This window comes from Ammospiza caudacuta, chromosome 1 (assembly GCF_027887145.1).
Source record: "Ammospiza caudacuta isolate bAmmCau1 chromosome 1, bAmmCau1.pri, whole genome shotgun sequence".
Taxonomy (NCBI): domain Eukaryota; kingdom Metazoa; phylum Chordata; class Aves; order Passeriformes; family Passerellidae; genus Ammospiza; species Ammospiza caudacuta.
The window spans coordinates 55,162,245-55,184,834 of record NC_080593.1 but is presented as its reverse complement, the minus strand read 5'-3'; the positions used below and the strand labels follow the sequence as shown (position 1 = coordinate 55,184,834).

The following is a 22,590-nucleotide window of genomic DNA, read 5'->3' as shown; positions in this document are numbered from 1 at the left end:
CCTGTGCCCAAATCTTATCACAGCATCAAGGTGATGCAGTTGCATCTTGGGTCAGCTCAGTACAGCCCAGTACAGCCCAGAGATGGGTGTCCCAAGCTCAGCTCAGAAACACATGCACATGTATATAAAAGAAAAGAATTTAATATAGACTAGACATTTCTGTGCATGTTGTCAAGTATCTGCTTACTTGGGCTGAATTATTACATACTTCTCCATTTCAAAAGTAGAAGCTGTTTTCTTATGTTTTGTTTTACTCTTTTTCCTACTTAAAACTTCCATGTATAATTTCTCCCAACTCTGATAAACAAAAATTGTCTTTGGAATAAGTATAAGCCTGAAAAATGTCAACTCAATAGATAATTTCTTCCTGAAGAATTTTAATAACTAAAATAAAGGACTTGAAAGCAATTGCTTACTAATTATGCATATTGCTCAAATTAAATTCTACCTTTCCCTGAGACTAGCTACTGCTTCTTTACACAAAATTTACTGAAGTAAAAGGGCCCTCACTCTAAGTCATTCATATGCAGTTTTACTGTTAGGAGGCCCATAAAACAAATATCCCTAAATGCTAAGAAAGTTTACACTGAAATAGGGAGAAACACAGCAGGGAAATCCTCTGTTGGTCTGAAATTAACAGGATTTAATTTAGAAGGCTGAGAAGACAAAGGATACTTCACATTTTCACTCCAGATTGTCAGCTGTTAAAGAACATAACACTCTAATGATATGCTTATTTTTCTACTGCTTTTGTTCTCCCATTCATATAGTCTGCATTTTCTGTATAAACAATTAATAATTAAACATCTTGACTGAATGACCTATGCCATCAAATCATTTAACATCACAACTATTTAACATCAGTGCAGAACTATAAAATGTGTCTTCTGGTGTAGTTATAATAAAAAATGACCTATAAGTAGACCCAAATCACCACAGACTACTCTGTGCTCTAGCATAATTATTTACCCACTAAATTGAAATATTTTGCATCTCAGAAGGAAGACATGCTAATGAATCTTAAGTGCCAACATACATTGAAAAAAATAAGCATAAATACACTTACATTACATATATTTCTGAAGCACTTGCATACATTTTCCCTTTTATTATTCAGAAAGGTAATGGATGGAATCTTCAACAATCCAGCAATCCATTTTCTGTCAGCTCATAAAAATCCCCTGATTCCCTTTCCTTACTCCCCATTTGAAGCCTTGCATGCAGTATCTCTCTAGGCTTACCGTGACCACAGAGATGGCAACTCTTCTTGCAAGTCAGTGTTAAACTCTTCAAACACTTTCTGTGCTTTTTGAAATTCTTCTTCTGCCTAAACCAAAATGAAACAGATGACTTCTACAATCACTATGACATAGCAAAACTAAAATTATTTTTGTGTTGTTTTCTTGGGGGGGTCTTTTATAATTTTTATTAACAAAAGATGTTACTCATTCTTAGACCATCAAGGCCAATACAGGATTTGCTGTCCCCTCAGTCTCATCAAGAGAGGAAGTTAGGTCCAAAACAGGACTCCTTAGTGAAAGAGGTGAGTCTGAGTATCACATGAACCAAAGTACTCAATACACATTTTTGCTTAGAGATATCATTATTTCCAAGGGAGTAAAAGGAAAAGAAGTTTCGTGCTCTGTCTCTGTACAGAAAAAAATACCACCCAATCTCCCCCGGTCTTCTGCCAGCATGTTTCTGGTTGTTCTACCTTGGTGATTCTGCCTTCATCTTTTCTTTTTGAGCTCTGCAGGGCTTCTAGATGATGCCTTGCACTGTCGTAATCCACCAGCTTTCTGCTTCGTTTTGCAATGCGAGTCTGTACAGGGGTAGAAATGAAAGTAAATATGAGGAGCAGTTTTAAAAAAGCCATTTTACTTATGTTGTTAATTTAGTTTTCGACAAATTTTTATTCTCCCTTCTTTGTTGTTAATATCTGAATTATTACATCATGTAGAAAGAACATGGAAATGGTAAAAATGACAAATGAATCACATTATTTTAAATAAGGAATCAATTTAGAATTAGTTTGGGAAGGGTTTTCATGGGTATAGGGCTTACAGGCCTTAGAATTGAGGTATCAGTGTTATATAAGACTTTTCACATTCTCTAGAATCAGTGAACCTGTTAAACTCATGGTAATACTATCTTTTCCCCTTATAGATAGTGTGAAAATTCAGCAATTAATGCGTTTTTTCTAGAGTTGGAAAAATGCTAATATATACTTCTCTGTATAGTTGTTCTGACACATACCTAAAATACTGGAGTTCAAGATATAGATATAGATATAGATATAGATATAGATATAGATATAGATATAGATATAGATATACTTTGATATAGACTTTACAAAGCTATGTAATCCACATGCTGAGAGGGCATAATCACAGCTTGATTTAAAAGTGAGTTTAGAACTGTATATCACTAATGTTGGTATTCTTTGATTATATTTTCTTTAGTCCTTGATGTAAATTACAAAGGGGATGACTGTGTGTTACCTGCTCAGTTATAAACCCTCACAGAAAAAAATCCAGCAATGCCCATATAGTCATATTGAAATATAAAAGTATCTCCTCTCACCTATGGTGCTTCTTTATCCTCACACATTTCATTTATCAGTCATTTCTCTGGACTGCACACTAGATGGGCTTGTGGCAGAGGCTAGAATTGTATAACATTCTCTCGTGATGTGTATTACAAAATCTTTTTATAACTAATTAAAATACAGGAACCATGGCTTAGATAAAAGAAAGATACTCACGGGTGCATCCATCTAGCCAATAACAGAAAGCCTGCTTTCCATGTAATTTGTCTGGCATTTTAACAGCTGAAGAGCTTAATGTGTCCTTATTGAAACTGGTTAAAATTATCTCATACCAAAGAAACAGGAGCACAAAAAAGCATAGAAGTTGCCTCTACAAAGGCTAATTTACTTCCATGTACTACTGCATGAGAAATATTTTCATTCACTTGGAAAATCAGTCCTGCCTAATGTCAGGAATTTACTTACAGAACAGTATCTTGTACATTACAGGAGAGCAGGACTTTTCACCTCCCACCCCTTTTCACTGTTTTGCTTGTAATCTCATTTTCGATTTATTTTGCAACTCAACAGAACTTTAAAACTTGTTCTTTACAGAAAATCATTACTCTACTTTGATATCAGGAAATTGTCCTAGATATGTATCCAGCGTTAACAATGACCCATCCACCAGTTTTTGATGGAAGTCTTCCCAAAGTTCATCACATTTCTGAAAAGGTAGAAAGGAGAAAAATGTACTTAGTAGTTTAATGCCACTCTAAACTAAGGAGAAATACAAATGTAATTGGCAAAGATTCATCTTTCTGAAGTTTTAAAATGTTCTTTATGGAAATAAATCAGAGCATAAACATAAGGTGAATGAAAAGGAATACCTTGATATTGCAAGTTCAGTTCACAACAAGTTAAGGTTAAACAATAATTAGTTGGTGTTTTCATTATTTCAAATACTAAGTGCTATGTGAAAATAAGGATGTTATGGATTCAGGGTGCTCCTCGGGGTTTCAGGTCCCTGAGGGTCAGCAACACAGAATCTGTACCTGGTGTAGCTTTTATGTCTAAGTATGTTCCCTGATGATGAACCTTGCTTACAGAGAAAGAAAGTACAACAAAAAAATAGAAGAGAAAATAAAGGGAAAGGTCTTTCCATCTCATTCTTTTTGTGCCATTACAGTACATTTGATGGAATGGCTGATGCAGACAACAACTCTACCTTGTGCTGCTGGAGAACTGGAATTACAGACAGGAAACATCTCAACATGAGCTGGCAAAATAAACAAAATCTGCACCTCTGCCACCCTTCTCTGCCCTGAAGGTACAGTGCTTTTCCCCGGTCCCCTTTGGAGCTCTGGGCTAGTCACCAGGAGAAACCTCCTGTAGTTTTCTGATTTTCATGAACATATTAATGCAGCTCATGTGACAAGGACTTGTCGCAGACATCTTTTTCACTAAAAATCTTTTCTTTAGGATTTTCCCTTCTGGGAAGCTGAGGCCCCAGAAAAAGAATGCAAACAATGGTTGTCTGCTGCTGTGGAATGCAACAGGTGGATTTTTGATTGGGCCATCTTGAATGTTTATAATTAATGGCCAATCAAGACAGAGCTATCTCGGACAGAGTCTAAGAGAACTGCCTTTTGTTATTCTTCTTTTCTTTTCTATTCTTAGCTTAGCTAGCCTCTGAGGAAACCTTTTCCTATTTCTTTTTAGTATAGTTATAATGTTTTATATATATATATATAATAAAATAATAAATCAAGCCTTCTGATCATGGAGTCAACATTCTCATCTCTTCCCTCATTCAAGAACCCCTGTGACCACGGTCACAAGGACTCAATGGGTAAGATTCCTTATTAGAAGCAAATCCTGTTATATAGACATAGTGCTTGAGGTCCTGGATTCTCCACTGAATAAATCATTAGCACATGTTAAACATCCTGATTCCCCCTTTCTTTGCACATTTCAAAAATCACTTAACATCCTTCCCATCAAAGGGAAGGTTAATGGATGTAAGCACTGCTCTGCAGGGCTGTTATCCTCACTGACAAGTCTGCAAAACTGTCACATTATGTCACACCGAAAGCTGGCTTGTACTGGGCAATTAATTTGGCTACAAATGAGAACCCCAGCCGGTTCCGTAAACCAGCCCCTGGGTTGACAGACAGAAGCCTCAAGCAATTACATTCCATCCTAAACTGTAGACATCTCCCTGATCTGGGAGCTGGGCGGTATCAAAGATCAGACCAGGGTTTTTCAAACCCCCTTTATAAAGAGGGGTTCATATAATAAACTCTCTCTATTGCCACATGGACATTGGAGTGTGTGTTGTCCCTGTCTCCGACCACTGACCCCATGAAACACATGGCCGTCCTGTGTAATAGAAAACTATTCCCAAGTGTTTGTTTTATCATAACCTACTATGTGGCATATTATTAATGCTGTGTGATGCCAGCTTTCAGTTCATTCATTTCCTACTCTAACAGAGTCCCTAATGAATTACTAGAATCTATTAAACATGTTTAAAAAAACCCTAATTTATTAACACAGCCTTTAATCACAGTGGTCTACAAAGCATCACAGCATTAGATCGTAGGAAGCAACTGCCTATTTTTGTATGTTACTGAAACGTATTTTGAACAAATTAAAATAATGGAGATTCTGAAAGCTAATGGACTTAAACAACATTGCTGAAGGATTCTTTAGGCCATCATCTTTCCTGCCATACAGAATAAGGTCTTTTAAGGGGATCCCTTTTGGAATGATCATTTATAACCTAAACTGAACAGATACATAATTATTTTTTACTTTAGGCTGAGCTCACAGAATCACAGAATCAACTAGGTTGGAAAAGATCTTTGAGATTATCAAGTCTAACTTATGACCAAATACCACCTTATCAATTACAACATGGCACCAAGTGCCACATTCAGTCTTTTCTTAAACACCTCCAGAGATGGTACCACCACCTCCCTGGGCAGGTGATTCCAATGCCACGACTCATGTGCAAAAATTCTTCCCAATGTCCAGCCTAAACTTCCCCTGACATAGTTTAAGGCTGTGTCCTCTTGTCCTGTTGCTGGTTTCCTAGGAGAAAAGACTGACCCCGCCACTTGGCTAAAACCTCCTTTCAGGCAGTTGTAGAGACCTCCTGAGCCTCCTTTCCTCCAGGCTAAACAACCCAAGCTCCCTCAGCTGCTCCTCATAGGACTTTTGTTCCAGACCCTTCAGCAGCCTTGTTGCCCTTCTCTGGACATGCTCCAGCATCTCAACATCCTTTCTAAATTGAAGGGCCCAGACCTGGACACAGTACTCAAGGTGGGGCCTCACCAGTGCTGAGTAGAGGGATCACTTCCCCAGTCCTGCTGGCCACACTATTCCTGGTACAGGCTAGGATCTCATTGGCCTTCTTGGCCATGTGGGCACACTGCTGGCTCATGTTCAGGCTGCTGCCAATCAGTACCCCGAAGGTCCCTTTCTGCCTGACCTCTGTCCAGCTTCTCTGTCCTCAGCCTGTAGTGCTGCAGGGGTTTGTTGTGGTCAAAGTGCAGGATCTGACACTTGGTCTGGTTAAACCTCATATCGTTGGATTCAGACCACTGATCCAGCCCATCCAAGCTGCTCCTGCAGAGCTCTCCTACCGTCCAGCATATTGACACTGGCATCCAATTTGGTGTCATCTGCAAATCTGCTAATAGTAGGCTCAATCCCCTCATCCAGATCATCAGTAAAGATCTTAAACAGGACTGGGCCCAGCACAGATCCCTGGGGGACACCGCTGGTGACGGGCCACCAACTGGGGACAGCACCATTCACCACCACTTCTCTGGCCCAGCCATCCAGCCAGTTCTTAACCTAGTGAAGAGTGCACCTGTCCAAGCCATGGGCTGTGAGCTTTTCCAGGATTATTCCATAGGAGAGAGTGTCAAAGGCTTTGCTCAGTCCAGGTAGACAACATCCACAGCCTTTCCCACATCCACCAGGTGGGTCACCTGGTCATAAAAGGAGATCAGGTTGGTTAGGCAGGACCTGCCTCTCCTAAATTCATCTGTGTGGATGCCATGGGACAGAGAGAGAGAAACGGCAAGCGTTTCTCACAGCAGCTTGTGAGAATTTTCAAGAAGTTGTAAGGATGTGATAACTTGTTATTATAAACAACCTGCAAGTGGTGTTTTTCTACTTAGTCTTTCTGTTCTTCTCAAGGACAGTGTATAAGGAAAGTGTTTTTGTTAACTAGCCAATCAAATAGAATGTATTGTATAACTCTATATAAACCACACAGTTCTCTTGAATAAAACCTTCTTTTACTCTTTCTACAATACTGCCTCCTCTCGCCTGTTCCTGTGTCATTCTCGGTGCAAGAGTGACACATCTGGCTGGGTCTGATCCTCAGGCCATGCCTGTAGGTCCTGTGTAATCACACTCAAGATGATCTGTTCCATAAGTGTGCCAGGCATCGAAGTCAGGTTGAGAGATCTGTCATTTCCTGGATCCTCCTTTCAGTCCTTATGGATGGGTATTCCATTGGCCAGCTTCCAGTCAACTGGAACCTCCCAAATAACCAAGACTGATGATAAATGATGAAAAGCAGCTTAGTGAGCTCTTCTGCCAGCTCCCTCATCACTCAGGATGGATCCCATCTGGTCCCACAGGCTCGTGAGCATCGAAGTGGCTCAGCAGGTCACTAACTGCTCCCATCAGTGAGGATCTTACAGGGGATCTATTCTGCTCCCTGGCACAACCTACTAGCTTTAGAGGCCATCTGTCCTGTGGATGACCTGTCTTATTGTTGGCAATTGAGGCAAAGAACTCGTTAAGTACCTCAGCCTTTTCCTCTTTGGTAACTATGTTCCCCACCATGTCCAATAAAGAGTTGAAGTTTTTCTTGGTCCTTCTTTTGATAGTAATATGTTTATAAAACCACTTTTTATTATCCTTTACAGAAGTGGTCAGGTTAAGTTCTAACTTATAGAGCTAAGTAGATTTATGCATCAATTAGAGCTTTTGCCACTCTAATTGATGCATAAATCTACCTTTGTGATTCTGTATCCAAAATAAATCAGGAGATTTTGTAATATTGCCCATAAAACAATATAAAAACCCTAAATCAATAAAACAAAAAAGTATGTATCTTAAATTAGGCAGTTTGGAAGTTGGGTACTTTTAAAATTAAAACCCTTTGCAGCAGGGAAATATAGGAGAATACATCCATAGAGAAAAAAAAGCAATCTGTACAGTGCTCTGTATTCCGGTTTACTGTTAACTATATTATCAAGGAGGCTTTGCAAACTGAATGTCAGGTGATTAAAAGCTTCATTGACAACCATTTGCACTTTCTTGTCACCACCATCACATTTGCTGACAGATTTCCTCCAGAACTGAGGCTCTTTAAGCAGGCATTTCAGAGCATCTCAAGGTAAATTCCTTCTGTGGTGTCTAGAAAAGCCTATTCCTCTCTAATCACTGGAAGAAGGCAAAAAGTAAAATTAAATAATGTCCTGAACCCTAATTTGCCTTTAAATTCCGTATTCTTCTCAGAGAGAGGTGAGTGTCCCATAAGATATCCTGTTTAGTACCACTGGCTCAACAGTTGTTACACAGCACAAAAGAATAAGCATCTTTGATAATTTTTTAACATTATTTTGAGCTGAGAATCCTGACTATAAAATTGCATGTAAGATACCTTTGTAAAAACTTGTCAGTCAAATGCTGTCAGGACCAATGCTGCTCACACTGAGTTATCTCAGTGGGAGCTTTTATCAGCTAGTTCATACAACAGACACTGCAAGTGCTGCATCTGGCCAGCAGCATTTCACAAGATCCATAATTTATGTGCTGAGAAAAGAGGATTTAACATGACATGAAGGACTAAGGTAAATTTTGGATGCATACTTCTCCTCAACAGCTCAGATTAATCCATTTGCATACAAAATACTTTTTCCCTCTTTCCATACATCTTACCTCTCCAATCATTTTCACATCTTCACGTCCATACCAGTCTGGCTCATACACTTCATGGAGAGACTCTGTAAGCTTCTTTGAGGCATCTTGCATTCCTGCAGTTAGGCAAAACAAGGAATATGTAAGTGCAAACTACAAGAAGTAGTTGCTAAATATCTTTATTTTCAGCTGCATGTACCCACTATGCTATTCCCTCTGGCAAATTTAGAAAAGAGATACCTGAACTTGGGGAGAGCACTGTAATGGATGTGGTTTTATGAAGAGTCTTGTATGGTCACCAGTATGTTTAGAAGTTTGTGGAGCCCAGTGCCTATTTATGTTTGCAACAGGGTGGTGCCTGCAGAGGATTGTGTGAAGCCAAACTGATCAGTCACTATGGGAGCTCTTGCTCAACAGTGGAACAAGAATAGGGACTATTGATGCTTATCACTGATTTCAACGTAAAATAGCTTCAATGACATTATGAGAAAGGGCCTAAATCTATCTTCAATGAGATCAGTTTGACCTCAGTGAATAAATAAACACCCTCAGTGAAGGCACTGGAGTTTGCATTTTGATACAGCATGATTCCATTAGATTCTGAATATAGTTCTGAATCCAGTGAAACCAAACTCATCTCATCTAACATTCTAAGAGTTCAGAATAAGTAATTTTAAAATGACAACTTTTATTTCAACTTCCTTGGAAAATCTCAATACTTCAATTTCCTACGTACCATTAACTTTTTTTCCTTAAAAAAACACTTCTTTTTTTCTAATCAAAATCTGTTCGCTATCTTGAAAATATCTCTAAGTATGATATTCAGATTTAACTGGTCAGTGAATGAATTTAGGAATAACATCAATATTTTTATTTTCTGCACAAAGAAACATCCACAAATAGAAAAGGAAAACTAATTTGAAACTTGAGTGTATAGAAAACCAGACTTGATCTAGTCAGTTGCTATTCCATCATGCACTCCCAAAACACATGCTGTTAATATTTTACTCTGAGAGTAAAATAAATACAGGGATGCACACTTAAAAGAAAATAGTACGCTATGGAAGGGACAGGATAGAAAACAGATACTAAAAAAGCTGAAAGTACATGCTTGTTCTCAGTCCTTGAGTACAAAAGAGAGAATGGCATGGGGGAGAACAAGTACAAAGGAAATACTGGTGTTTGGAGGTACAAGCTTTGACCCTTAAATCAAAAGGTACTGAGGCAAAACAGAATATCTGATCTCTTCAGAAATTGTCTTGGGGGTGGTTTTTAATGACAGAGCTCATCTTAGACTATTAGGATAGCACAAGAATTAAGATGTATTTCTTCCTTTTCTCCTTCGCGGTTAATTCTTAGGATGATATATGTCCAGCTAAGAAAGTGTTCTCCTGAATAAAAAGGACTTTTTTTTTTTGGTTTTATTTTGCCTTAGAAGTTACCAAATTACAATAAAATACAGATGATCTTCACATATATTTTCAGGCAGGACTCATTTAAAATCTTTAATGTCGCTGCAAATTAATCAACTCAAGAGATAAGGCAAAACCAGTAGAGTATCTCTTTGCTTAAGAAAGTTGCTTCTCTCCAATCAGGGTGAACATACAAACCAGGAGGGTTTGTTCATCCCTGCTCACACCTGATCCTTTGTGACACCTGAACATCTGCCCTTGAGCACTCTGAGTGGCAAACCTGTGGCAGAGGTTCCTGTGGCAGGCAGGCTAGCATAACTGCTGGATAATCCCTCCTGCAGCTTGCACTCAGCTCGGTCACAGACTGTGTTGACACTTTTTCCTAGACTTTCTTTCTTAAGTACTACAGGACTCAGGCATATATCGGCTGAAGAGAATAAGTAAAACACACCTAATGTGCCATGCTTGAGTTATGTCAAAACTGCACCAACTTTTACACTTTTTTTCTGTTCTGAGAATTGGATAATCCTTCATTCCACCACATTCCTGTAAAAAACATCAGTCAAATCCAGCTGCAGTGTCACGTAAGTGGGTAGTAAAGTATTTGGCTTTTTCAGTCAGGGGCTTCAATCTGAAATTTCCAGGCTAATATCATACATCCTACTCCCTCTGACTGTATCTACACCAGGTTTACTGCAATACACCAAATGAGGGAAAAGGTAAATACCAATCCAGTGAATTCCCATTCTTTTTCATACCTCTGAATATAAACTTACAGTGTCCAATGATTTTTTGTTGGGCAGGTTTTCACATAGAGTTATTTCTTACACACTGACACCTTTTATGTGTTATTCAGCACTAAATTTAAGAGAATTAGTGTCCTAGTCATAGACTGCAGGCTCTCTCTCTTGGCTGTTTTTAACTGTTATCACTGAGAGAGAGAAACTGTCAAAAGCAAGTCATTAAAGTACTAAGAAATATGAAAAGTACTAAGAAATGTGAAAAGAATTTTTACTGCTGATGAACAGTCAGAAATTTATATTCAGTATCAATGTTTTCATTCTTGGTAATTGGGTCCTTTATTTAATAGCTAAAAGTGCTAAAATATTTGAATCACTTAGGAAAAATGTTACTAAATAATCCAGTTACTGAAGATTGAGCTTCTCTGATTAAATGATCCCTATTTCTATGGGAAAGAGTCCCTGTCCCTGGAGCCTCCAAAAAATTCTAGAGGCCTCCTTGTGATAGGGGTCCTGGGGGTGGCAGTGCAGGGACATTCCCATTAAGCACACCAGAGAAGGGAGAGGGTAGGTGACTCTTTACCATCACAGTTCCAATGTACTCAAGCTCCCATGGAGAATGAGACAGACCTGAAAGAGCATGTTGACTCTAAAACTCATATACTGTGGGGTCTCCTCACTCCCCTGCAGGATAATCTAGCCTGAAGGATGGAGAAATTTGCATTTTCCTGATGGGGTGAGACACCTTGGTCTGGCTCTTAATATTACTTATGTGGTTCTTCAGGGAAATTACCTGCCCTGCCATAAGGGGGGGTTGTATTTGTTATTGCTAGTAATCTATTAGAGTTTCCACTGGAACAAGCCAATAATTTCATTATTCATTAATAAATTTTGCAGAAAGATGATGAATAGTTATATGACTTTTAAGAAATTACATTTCTGATTTTAAGATTTCTGTATCTGAAGGGAATGTGCAGTTCTGTCAGCCACAGAACAGACTGACAACTAGGCAACAGAACTGCTTACAGACCTGAAAAATCTGCCCTCCCCTTCCTATACACCTTTATCACTACATTAAGCCACCTGAAGTGTATGGTGCTTTATTTTCCTCATGCAGGACTACTTGTTACCTCTGTCACCTGCATGAAGATCCAGGTTTATTCTTCCCCATCTGCACTGGTACTTGCAAAGAGCTTGGGGTAGAAAATGGGTGACTGATTTAGGGTTTCTATAACAATTGGCCCATAAAACCATTCAAGTCCCTCATAGCTCTCAAAAGCTTAAAAAATAAATCATGAAGTATAAAACCCAGATACATATTGCCAAGGAGATTGGAAGACACACAACACTGAGGCATGAGATGACTAAAGCTATGGGGGATAGCACAGTCTCATCAGTACAAACACCACTGATATACAACAGACATTAAACTATCATGCAGGTGAAATAAAATGGCACATAAAAGCCATTCACAAGTTCAACAGCTTTTATGGCATGGTTCCTCTGAGTCCTTGAATAACCAACAAGAAAGATCAAGGTCCAGCTAAGACTGTCAGTGATTAAGAGAAGGAGTCTGAATACAGCAAAAATTCTTTTAAGAATGTGTGATACTCAACTCAAACCTCAAATTGTCAAGTATATTAAAATGAAGGGGACAGAGGGTCATAATAAGGCTTAATTTACTTTTCCTTGCTTAATCCCCACCTGTAGTATTGCGTCTACATCTGGAGTCCACAGCACAAGAAAGATGTGGACCTGTTAGAGCAGATCCAGAGAAGGCCGCAAAGATGTTCAGAGAAATAGAGAACCTCTCCTACAAAGACAGACTGAGACAGCTGGGATTGTTCAGCCTGGAGATAGGGCTCTGAGGAGACCTCCCTTTGGCTTGACAGTACTTAATGGAAGCTTAGTGAGAAAGAGAGAGAGCAACTTTTTGCGCAGGTAGACAGTGGTAGGACAAAGGGGAATGAGTGGTTTGAAACTAGAAGAGCAGAGGTTTAGATTAGATGTTAGGAGGAAATTCTTTACTTAGAGGCTAGTGAAACACTGGAACAGGCAGCCCAAAGAAGTGGATGCCCCATCCTTGGAAGTGTTCAAGGTCAGGTTGGATGGGGCTCTGAGTAACCTGGTCTAGTGAGTGGCATCCCTGACTATGGCAGGGGGATTTCAACTAGATAATCTATAAGGTCCCTTCCAACCCAAACCATTCTATGATTGTATGAAATCATACCTGGATTTGTACTTCCTACTTCCAATATCAAGTCACTCAGATGTCATGGAGCAAAATGAAACTTATTACTGAAGTTAAAATCCCAAACCCCTTTAACATGAACTGCTTCTCTCATACATCCAAGAATATTAGGATGTCACGTGCCTTATTTTCCAATAATTCCAATATATGCGGTTATATGATTGACCTTTTTTTCTGCAAAATGAGCCCCCAATGACAGCATGACTCCAAGTCTGCAACATCTTTGGTGCAAAAATCCCACTCAAGTGCCTAAATACAAGAGTTACCATGTTTTTGTGCATAGATACCTCGAAAATCTTGTAATGATAGCAGACATTCAAGGAATTGCAAAAAAGACACTGTAGCAGGTGCTTCAGTTATCCAAAATCTGGTTTTTTGCACTACTGACCTAGTCATCTTTGAGGAAGCCTTAGCCAGAGCTGTGTATTGTGCTCTACTGTCTCAGGTTGTGTGCTCATTCCACAGCAGTAATGTGTGCCAATATGTGTGCCAAGGATGCCCGCTGCTGGCTGGCTTGTTGTCTTTGACATTTTTAGGGCTCTCATGAGTGCTTTTGACTGGATCTTTTTTAAGACATGTAGGTAATAAGGTGCTAGCAAACACTTCTCATTCTGAGTAAGAAAGTCAGTCCAAATTACTGAAAGGCAGCAACAAGTAAACAATGTTTAACAGAAAAGTATTGCTAAAAAGGCAAAACTAAAACAATGGAAAATTTTACACCAAGATAAACACAAAAAGTAGTGAAAAAAGTAGTCCATTAGAGAGCACAAGAGCAAAAGGACCATGAGTGTAGAGTACTAGGAGAAGAAGGATGGAGAAAGAAGATGAAACAGAGAGGAGTGTTATCACCAATACAGAAATCAAGGCACATGTAAACAGTCAGATTACTTGACAGGTAAGACATCTAGCAAGACAGCATCATCCTACTGCTTCTGAATAACCACCATATAATATGGAAGGGTAAAAACTGTGAAAGCAAAATTAGCATTCAGTGTGTTCCCTGCAAAAGACCAATGCTATAATTTCCTCTAAGAACAAAAGACATCAGCTTTTTTGTTTGGTATGCAAGTTTGTCTGGTATGGAATTTTTCTTGGGCAGCCCATCCAGAAAACAATAGATGGTCAAAGACAGTAAGCTACTGCTTTGCTTCCCATTTTATAATTTGCATTAAAAAGAGCTTTCTTCCTTGCCCGTGAACAGCTGATGATGTTACTATGACAATGAGTTTCAGGGATATTAATACTCATTTGCAAAATTTTCCCTACTGGACTGGAGCCGGATAAAAAATGTACACACAGAGACATATTTATCATATATTTATATTTATCTTAAGAAGCTACTGTCTCTCAATCTGTCACCGCCTCTTATTCCTTTTCCTTTAGCCTCCAATTCCTCCAAAGAGCGGTGGCATGAGAAAGAGAACACTTTGCATACAGTGCTCTGTTGAATGTGCTGGATTTACAAATATCTAGTAGGATTTAAATGAGTTTTTACTTGTCTCTGACATTTAAGCACTGGTTAGTGACTTGTTATTTAGAGTTTCAATGCAGTATCAAGAGACATCACATTTAACTTTTGAACTTAAAACAAATGGATTAAGCGGCCAGAAATAGATGAGAAATCACATTATCACAGGGAGTGTGGTTTTGGAGGAAGCTCATCATCCAACTAGTAATAACCTGGAAATGTTCCGTTTGTGGAGATCAAGGAAGCCCTTGCCTTGCATGAGATACTTAATATTCTAGCATTTGCAAAGATGAATAACAAGGTGTATAGACTTTGTGGGTGCTAAAAATGCATGCAACATGAGAATCTAGGGAGTGGAGGATGCACACAAAGGACATTTGAGGATGCAATACATTAGTTGACATTGAAGGTACAGAATCCCTAGCATCAGGTTAAAGAGAATCTTACTTGTATCTGTCTTTGTATACTTTAAACAAGCTTACTTGTCTCAATTTTTTAAAGAAGTTTGCTTTATGAAAGCAAGATATAAAACTTAAAAATCACCTTTAATGGCTGCTAAATATGCTCTCAGTTCTCTCTGGAGTCTGGAACCCTCTGCCTGAAAAAGAAGAAAAAAAAAGTATGGAAGTGAAAATACATGTCAGTTATGTTTAATGCCTTGAAACAGCATGCAGTATGTCTAACAACAACTAAAAGCAATTTCAGGACCTATCTAATTAATAGTGTCAGATGTTGAAAGCATGCACAAATTCATAAAAAAAGAAGGCCTGGCAAAGGAAACTTGCATAGTGTACTCTCTAGGCTAGAATTTCTGGGTTTATTTTATCAATCATCTGTAGAGGGAAGAACTCTGCCCAAAGAATGACAGGTGTATTTTACAGCTAAGGTGCAGTTCAAGTCAGCTGGGCCTATGGCCTAATCTGAAACACAAAGAAGTATAATCAAAACTGGTGAACTTCCACTGGAAACCACTCAAATGAGGCCAGTCTGGACCTGAAGAAAGTTCTACCCTTACACAAGTTGTTTACTTTATTTGCAAACAATTTCCAAAGTATTCTAAAATTTCAACATTTTGCAAGCAAATAACTATTAAAATATAATAAAAATGTTAGTTACTTTGTTTTGCTTGATTAGTGCATCTTGCAGTCTACTGTGAATTCTTGACTTTCTTTGGCAAATACATCAAAATTATCTTTCTTTCTCTTACACCAACAACCTTCTCAGAACAGAGAAAACAATGGATTTTGTTACTTTATCTCTGACTGTACGACAGGTTGGACTTCACAGTTCCTAGGATTTGCAAAGAAACCTGTGCTACACACATACTTATTGCTAAAAAGATGCTGTCCAGGACACCTTCAATAGCCTGAATATTTTTGAAAGAGTCCACATTTGCCAGTTTCCAATATTTTTCAAATAATTTATTTAAGCAGCTGGAATCTACAGGAGTATCAGCTTGCAGTCACATTTTCTCACATACAGCTATACCATATGGAAAAATCAGAAGCAAAATATGACTGATGGCTTCAAAATATGACTGACTACTTTGGAGTTTCATATTTTCCATGTGAAAAACAGAACCTAAAGGGTGCATGTGAATAATGTGAATATTTTAGAAGGCAGAAGGTATAAGCTGTTTTAACTCCACTTAATTCCAAGGATGTCTGATATCAGTAAAGGATTTGCCATCAGCAACTTCAATGCTCAGAGAATTCAGACACAGAGGATCATAAGAAATTCAGTTTGATAGGGGCTATCTGATGCTTAAAATCCATCACAGCTGCAGTATTTTTAGTTCTGAAAAAATACTTGTCTCACCAGTACTTAGAATACAATGCAGGTCACACCCACAAACTCACTTCTCTCAGCTTCTTGAAGGGAACTGTAGGCCTTTAGAATGGGATCATCAACAGCCCCCAACCCCATCTCTCAAACTATAGTGCACTTTAAGAAGAGAACAACTGTTTAACCTCCTGGAAATATTAAAGAATTTTTAAGGTAAAAATGTATGTGGGCCTAGAAAGCTGACTGAACTCACTTTGTGGATTCAACAAACAGAAGCTTGCTTTTACACCAATGTGATCTGAAACAAGTCACGTACAGCTCTCAAATCCATTCATCGACTAAAGTCTGAGCACAGGAATAGACCCACCAGGATGGTGTCTGAAAAGCTGCTGGGTAACAGCAGGTATGAAGGAGCAGCCAGCCATTCTCTGGTTTGGAGCCATATTTGATGCTCCAAGGAAAGGCAACCTCTTCCCCTGCTTTGGAATCAAAGCTGCCTATCCAAACAAGGGCCAGACAAGTGCAGGGTGAGTATCAGTGGCTTTAACCTCAGATTTAATTACTTATAGAACAACTGAAAGTTCTCGAGTAGTAGCTTGGTGTTTTGTCCTTTAAGAAAATATTATGCATACATTTTAATACTTTGGTGTTTTATTTACTACACTTTAGTACTTTTAGCAAGAGCTACTACCCTAAAGTGTCATTACAACACATTTTTTCATGATACATAACACAGCAGAAGTTAACTTCATTCTGTTCTGAAGTGGTAGGCATGGGGATATCAGAAGTTGACTGTTTTCCATGGACCAAGACATTAAGTGATCGATGCTTCCATAGAGCAAAGGAGATTGTACCCAGGAGCAAATTTCTTGATCTCATGTCTGAAGAGGAGGATCAGCAAATACTTGGCAGAAATTAGATGGAAGTTGTCCTTTCATGCATGCCAGTCTCCTCCTGGGGGGATCCCTTGTACTGTGAGAAGTCACATGAAGGCACAGAAGTTATCTTTTAATTTTGTACCTTCTTTGGCCTGACCTATTGTGGTAAAAAATCAAAGGTATAGAAACTTGGTTCTTCATCATGGTCCAGCTGAATAGGTGACCATATAGTAACAATTTTTAGTTATTAAAAAAATCTCTGGTGTTCTAGGAGCAGCAAACCACAGTTGGAAGGGTGAGAGCCTCCTTAGCTGATTTCATGTCCAGCTTTATTAATACACATGATGTTTTGTCACTAGGACTAAGCAGCACACCACAAATGTCAGGGAAACACATTGCTCAAACACTGTGTTTATAACTATACTGCTGTGCAGCTTTACAACTCCTACCCTAAACCACTATTAGATCTGTTCTGCTTGGTTAGCATTGTGCGTCATCAGGACCTGCTGTTCGGGAAATGTGTAAGAAAAAGTCAAAGTAGTAAAACATGATGTAAACATTTTGCCATCTGTGCTGTTATGAGTTCTGACACTTCATTCAAAATAATAATTTTAATATGGATCTCCCTCAGTCTAGGTTATTAACAGGCCACAAACACCTGAAATATCTAAACATGATACAGTCATATGACTTTTCCCTCATTATCAATTGTGTGATGTGACACTGAAAAATCCATGAGCAAGGGCCAGCTCCTACTGAATCTAAGAGATATTCTCTCAGCTTCAATGGCAACAAAATTAGACCTTTCTAAAAATATCAGAAAAAAATTAACATCAAAAGCCCTCAGCCCTGTGAATTCTGAAAAATGTGCATCTGGTCTACACATTTTCTATAGTAAACTCATTATTAGTGAAGACAGATATACTTTAGTCACCTAACAGATTAATAAGGTGAAAATACTGCATTGCTGACTATGGGCATCATGCAAACTGTTACATACAGGTTTTAAAAAGTACTTCTTGAAAGACTGTAATGTTGTCCCTTTACAGTGTTTACTGGTACACTCCTTCTACTTTCTGGTCTATCAAATGAAAACATCCAGTAGCTCTGAAACCACTGCTCCAAGTATCTTCATTAAAGCCATGAATTTTGTTAAATGAGATGCAGCTTCTTGACAAGAATGAAAGGTAGCTGTCCTTTCACCAACGTTGTATCCCTCTGAAAAGAAGTTTCCCAAGAGAGTGCTGATGCTTCCTTTATAATTTCATAATGTCTTTCATTTATTCTACGTAAGTCAGCAAAATGAGTCAGTTTTATAAGATGTAAGAAACTCCAGAGGAAAGTGTTAATAACAAACTTCTTACAACCAGTTTGTTTGATAACACTATGCATGTTCTACCAGACTCCAGCACCAAAAATCAGTGCTCTTAGCTCACCTGATCAAACTCAGTACACAAATCACCAAAAATCTAGTACATAATCCTGTTTAACTTTACATAAGAGCAAGGGAAGCATGCCAACAACCCAAACCAACATCCATTTTTGGGAAAGTCAACACAGCTCTTCACAACAATGTCCCAAATAATAGTTTGTTGCTTTGATCAATGTAGCCTATCACCTTTCTACTCTCTGGTCTCATCATACAGTCAGTATTATATAGCTGGTAAAGACATATGCACTCGGTGAGATAAGAAGTTTCAGTGTTTAGGGATCTAGCATTCTACAACCACAGGCCTTACATACTCTGAGAGCAGCATTAGGCCTTTTCAGTACTATTGATTCTTGGGTATGTTTAGTTTCGGTTTTCTTTTAACTTTGTAGTATTTAAGCATATCTTAGCACTGGAAGTTAAGAAAAAGAGCCACAACACTTTTGGCTGTGAGACTGACAAGACCTAAAAAAAGTTAATGATGAAAACTAAAACCCCATAGTTTCCATCTAACCAGCTCTTGCTTCTGGATGGATTAGAAAATCTGTTGCATCCACTCAAAAATTAAAGACCACCTTGCCTCTATAAGAGTTGTAATTGGATGTCCTATTTGCTAGGAATCACAAATTTACAGCTTTCCAGTCAGAACAGAAGAGTTTGATTTTTCTATCATGTCACATACAGGATGTAAACACAATACATCTTTCCAGGAAAGGTCAGCACATGAATGACATACAAAGCCCAAATATATCACTCCAATTTAGTGAGAGGCAAGAGCATTAATAATATTGAAACTGGAGCACAGGGTAATTAATAAAAAATACAATAGTAATAACAACAACAATTAAAAATTACAATTAATGCAGCTCTGATTAATACCGGAATTTTGTCATTCTATCGCTAAGACATCGGAAAAATAGCTGAAAAGAAAACATTTTCTGTATCACCTGGGAGATATGCTTTATTATAATGTGCTGCTACTTGACACAGTGTTGAGCAGTGCTATCTCTTGTTCATAAACACTTTAGATACTATTTACTGCTAGGTCTTTCCCAGAACTATGTAGTATGAATGAAAATAACTATTAAATTAGGAGAAGCTTAACATAATAAAAGGCTACTTGGATGTAGGAGGATAGAACATAAGTAAATAAAGGTAATATAGAAAGTAACCTTACCCCCTGAAGAGTTGCAGCTGAGCCAATTATTAAGGATTAGGAGCAAGCCTGATGTTAACAGGCCGCAGCTGTAGCCAATAAGAAGAGTGTTATAAAAGAGTAGATTGGTTGGTTGAGGGGAGCTGGAGATAGCTGGCTACTGTGAGGACAAGGAAGAGTCAGTGCCTAGAGAAGCTGCCTACAAGAAGCATTAAGGAGGTATGAAATTCTAGCAATGTGGAACCCTTGCAATGTAATGACAATAAAACTCTTGCACTATAATGACAGCACTTGGACAAATCTGTAATTCAATATAAAGTCTATCTTCTTTCCAGAGTACTCTATTTTACCATTCATCAATGTGTTGGTTTAAAAGACAGGTGTCTGCTAAGGAAGGTGGGAACCTCCCTTGCAATGGACAATATGACCCCCTTCCCTCTGAATTCTTATAATTTTGAAATTAAAGGGCCTTCAGGTAAAGATATAAGAAAAAGAATAACAGTTCCTTACTAGTATGTATATGGATAAAAAGGCAACAGTGGGAGTGGCAACAAACAGAGCCAGAGCCCAGTAACAGCCTTCACTGGGCTGCAGTGCTTTCCCCTTGGGTGCAGTTACGGTCACAGCTGGCAGGGGCGCTGCTGGCTCCCGGCCAGGCAGGGCGGGCGCAATGAGTCCCCCGTGGCTGCAGGGGGCGCTCCAGCGTGAGTTTTGGCCACCTGTGCGCAAGGTAATGGCGTCAGTAAAACAATCTGCAGCAACGGGTACTGATCACTCAACTACAGTAAAAAACGTTCTTCATCACCTAATTCTATAAGCTATCGACAACAGCCCTTGACATTTTGCTTTTTTTCTGACAACATGCCATGGGAAGCTGCTTTTGTAGTAGTAACTGTTTTATCTCCTGTGTGTATATATATAGTACATAACATTTATGGGTTTAAGCACTAAAATAGATTTTAACTGTCACATGTAAAGTAAAAGAAGTCTCATAACTACAAGAAGAAAAATAGAGGCAAATATGCACATACATGAAATAGTATATTGCCCTCTTAGAACAATAAAGTATGTCATTAAATGTTTTAATGACCATGAGTCATTAAAATATACATAGAGATAAAGGTAATTGCTACTGTACTCCCTGTAAAAAAGAAGAACATGTAAGATGCAATTGCTTGAAAAACAGAATACAGACGGAATTTCTGGTAAATCCTCAATGGCCTTTGATGATAACCTCACAACAGAAATGAGAGAATTATGCGGAAATTCTCTTCTTTTCTCACTCATTCTGAACTTAAGAGTCGATTAAGAGGCTGAGCATATTTACAATTAGCTGTGCAGAGATAAATGTTTAAATCTCAAGACATTTCTTACAAGAAAATGAAAATCTGTTTGTCATAATGTCATATATGAGTTTATATGTTCCACAAGTTTTGATTTAGAGTGGGAATTTTCAGTTTACAGCTTAAGTGGAAGACGAAAACCAGTTGTGTTCACTGTTTAAAGTATAAATGTTTTTCTGTTGTCATCAGCTGCAGGAGTTAAATGGTTTTGATAGAGAAAGTCCAGGGGCTCTGCAAAGCAACTGTGCTCTGTTCTCTCTGGACATGGGATGACTCAGTTTCTTCATGGTGATTCATCTAGGTAATTCAACTCTGGGTTGTCAAGTCCAGAAGAGGCTCTAATCCAACCGTATTCAGAAAGAGATGGGAATGGATGACTGGGGAATCTAAATGACTGTTTTCCCCCTATAGATCTGCTGCACTGCATTGGTTTTACATGGTCTACTTTTTGGCAGCCAGAGGCGGCTTCTGTGAGAAGCTTCCACTGTGTCCTGCAGAACCAATCCCTGGTGGCTCTGAACACGGACATACTGCTGGTCAAGGCTGGGCCAATTAGAGATGTTGGTAATGCCTCTGTGATAGCATATTTAAGGAAAAAAAGTTTAAAAAGTGTGCATGCACAGATTTGTCCTAGCCAGAGAAGAGGAGGAGGTGAGGACATGTGAGGGAAACAACGTGGAGACACCAAGGTCAGTGGAGAAGGGGGGCAGGAGGTGCTCCAAGCACCAGAGCTGAGATTCCTCTGCAGGCTGTGGTGAAGACCCTGGTGAAGCAGCCGTGCCCCTGCAGCCCATGGGGGTCCATAGGGGGTGTAGGGATCCACCTGCACCCCATGGGGGTGTGCTCACACTGGAATGGGGAGATGCCCTGGTGGAGGCTGTGATCCAGCGGGAGACACTGTGGAGAGAGCTGGCCCCTGCATCCAGGCTGGAGCAGCCTGTCCTTGGAGGACTGCACCCCATGGAAGAGTGACCTACACAGCAGCAGTTTTAGGAGGACTGTTTGCTCATGGGAAGGAGTCAAATTGCAGTAGTTTTGGCAGGACTGCTGCTTGTGTGATTTGGAGCCATGCTGAAGAAGTTCACAGAGAACTGTCTCCATGAGAAGGGACCCCATGGTGTAGCAGGGGAAGGACTCCTCTCTCTGAGTAGTGGAGGAAAACCTCAGGTGACAAACTAACCAAAACCCTCAGCCCCATGTCTCCCTGTGCTGTCGGTGGGAAGGAGGGAGGAGTTGGGGGAAAAAGATGTTTTTAAGGGTTTATTTTACTTCTAGTTTTCCTTGTCTGACTCTGATAGCAATAAATTCACTTTGTACCTTTAAGCTCAGCCTGTTTTGTCCTTGGAGTGTTTTCTCCTGGTCCTTATCTCAACACATGAAGCACTCATTAAATTTTTCTCTCCTCTGCACACCTGTTGCAAGGGAGGGTGAGTGAGTGGCTTTTGTGGGTGCCTGTATCAAACCACGACATGCATGTATCCTTACAAATAGCTGCCTTCTGAGTTTGGTACAGGCCCACCATCTAATCTACTAGTCAGGCAAAGATTTCAGCTTTTCAATTTTCTGATTCCTGGATAATGAGCACTGTGCTCTTTCCTTTATCCTTTCAGTGGGCTAAACTGGGAGTCCTTATTTATTATCTTTGGAGAGTA

The 22,590-nt window shown here is 39.1% G+C and overlaps 1 protein-coding gene across 3 annotated transcripts in view; it reads right to left on the bottom strand.

Moving 5' to 3' along the window:
* Positions 1-22,590, bottom strand: part of AMPH (amphiphysin) — a 123,551-nt gene that overhangs the window by 42,169 nt on the left and 58,792 nt on the right. For all 3 annotated transcript variants that reach the window (XM_058802894.1, XM_058802878.1, XM_058802886.1), the window contains exons 3-7: positions 14,891-14,945; positions 8,498-8,592; positions 3,159-3,254; positions 1,715-1,822; positions 1,242-1,327 (exon numbers count right to left, since the gene is read on the bottom strand). In XM_058802894.1, coding sequence (XP_058658877.1) covers positions 1,242-1,327; positions 1,715-1,822; positions 3,159-3,254; positions 8,498-8,592; positions 14,891-14,945 — 440 coding nt within the window. The remainder of the gene's footprint in view (positions 1-1,241; positions 1,328-1,714; positions 1,823-3,158; positions 3,255-8,497; positions 8,593-14,890; positions 14,946-22,590) is intronic.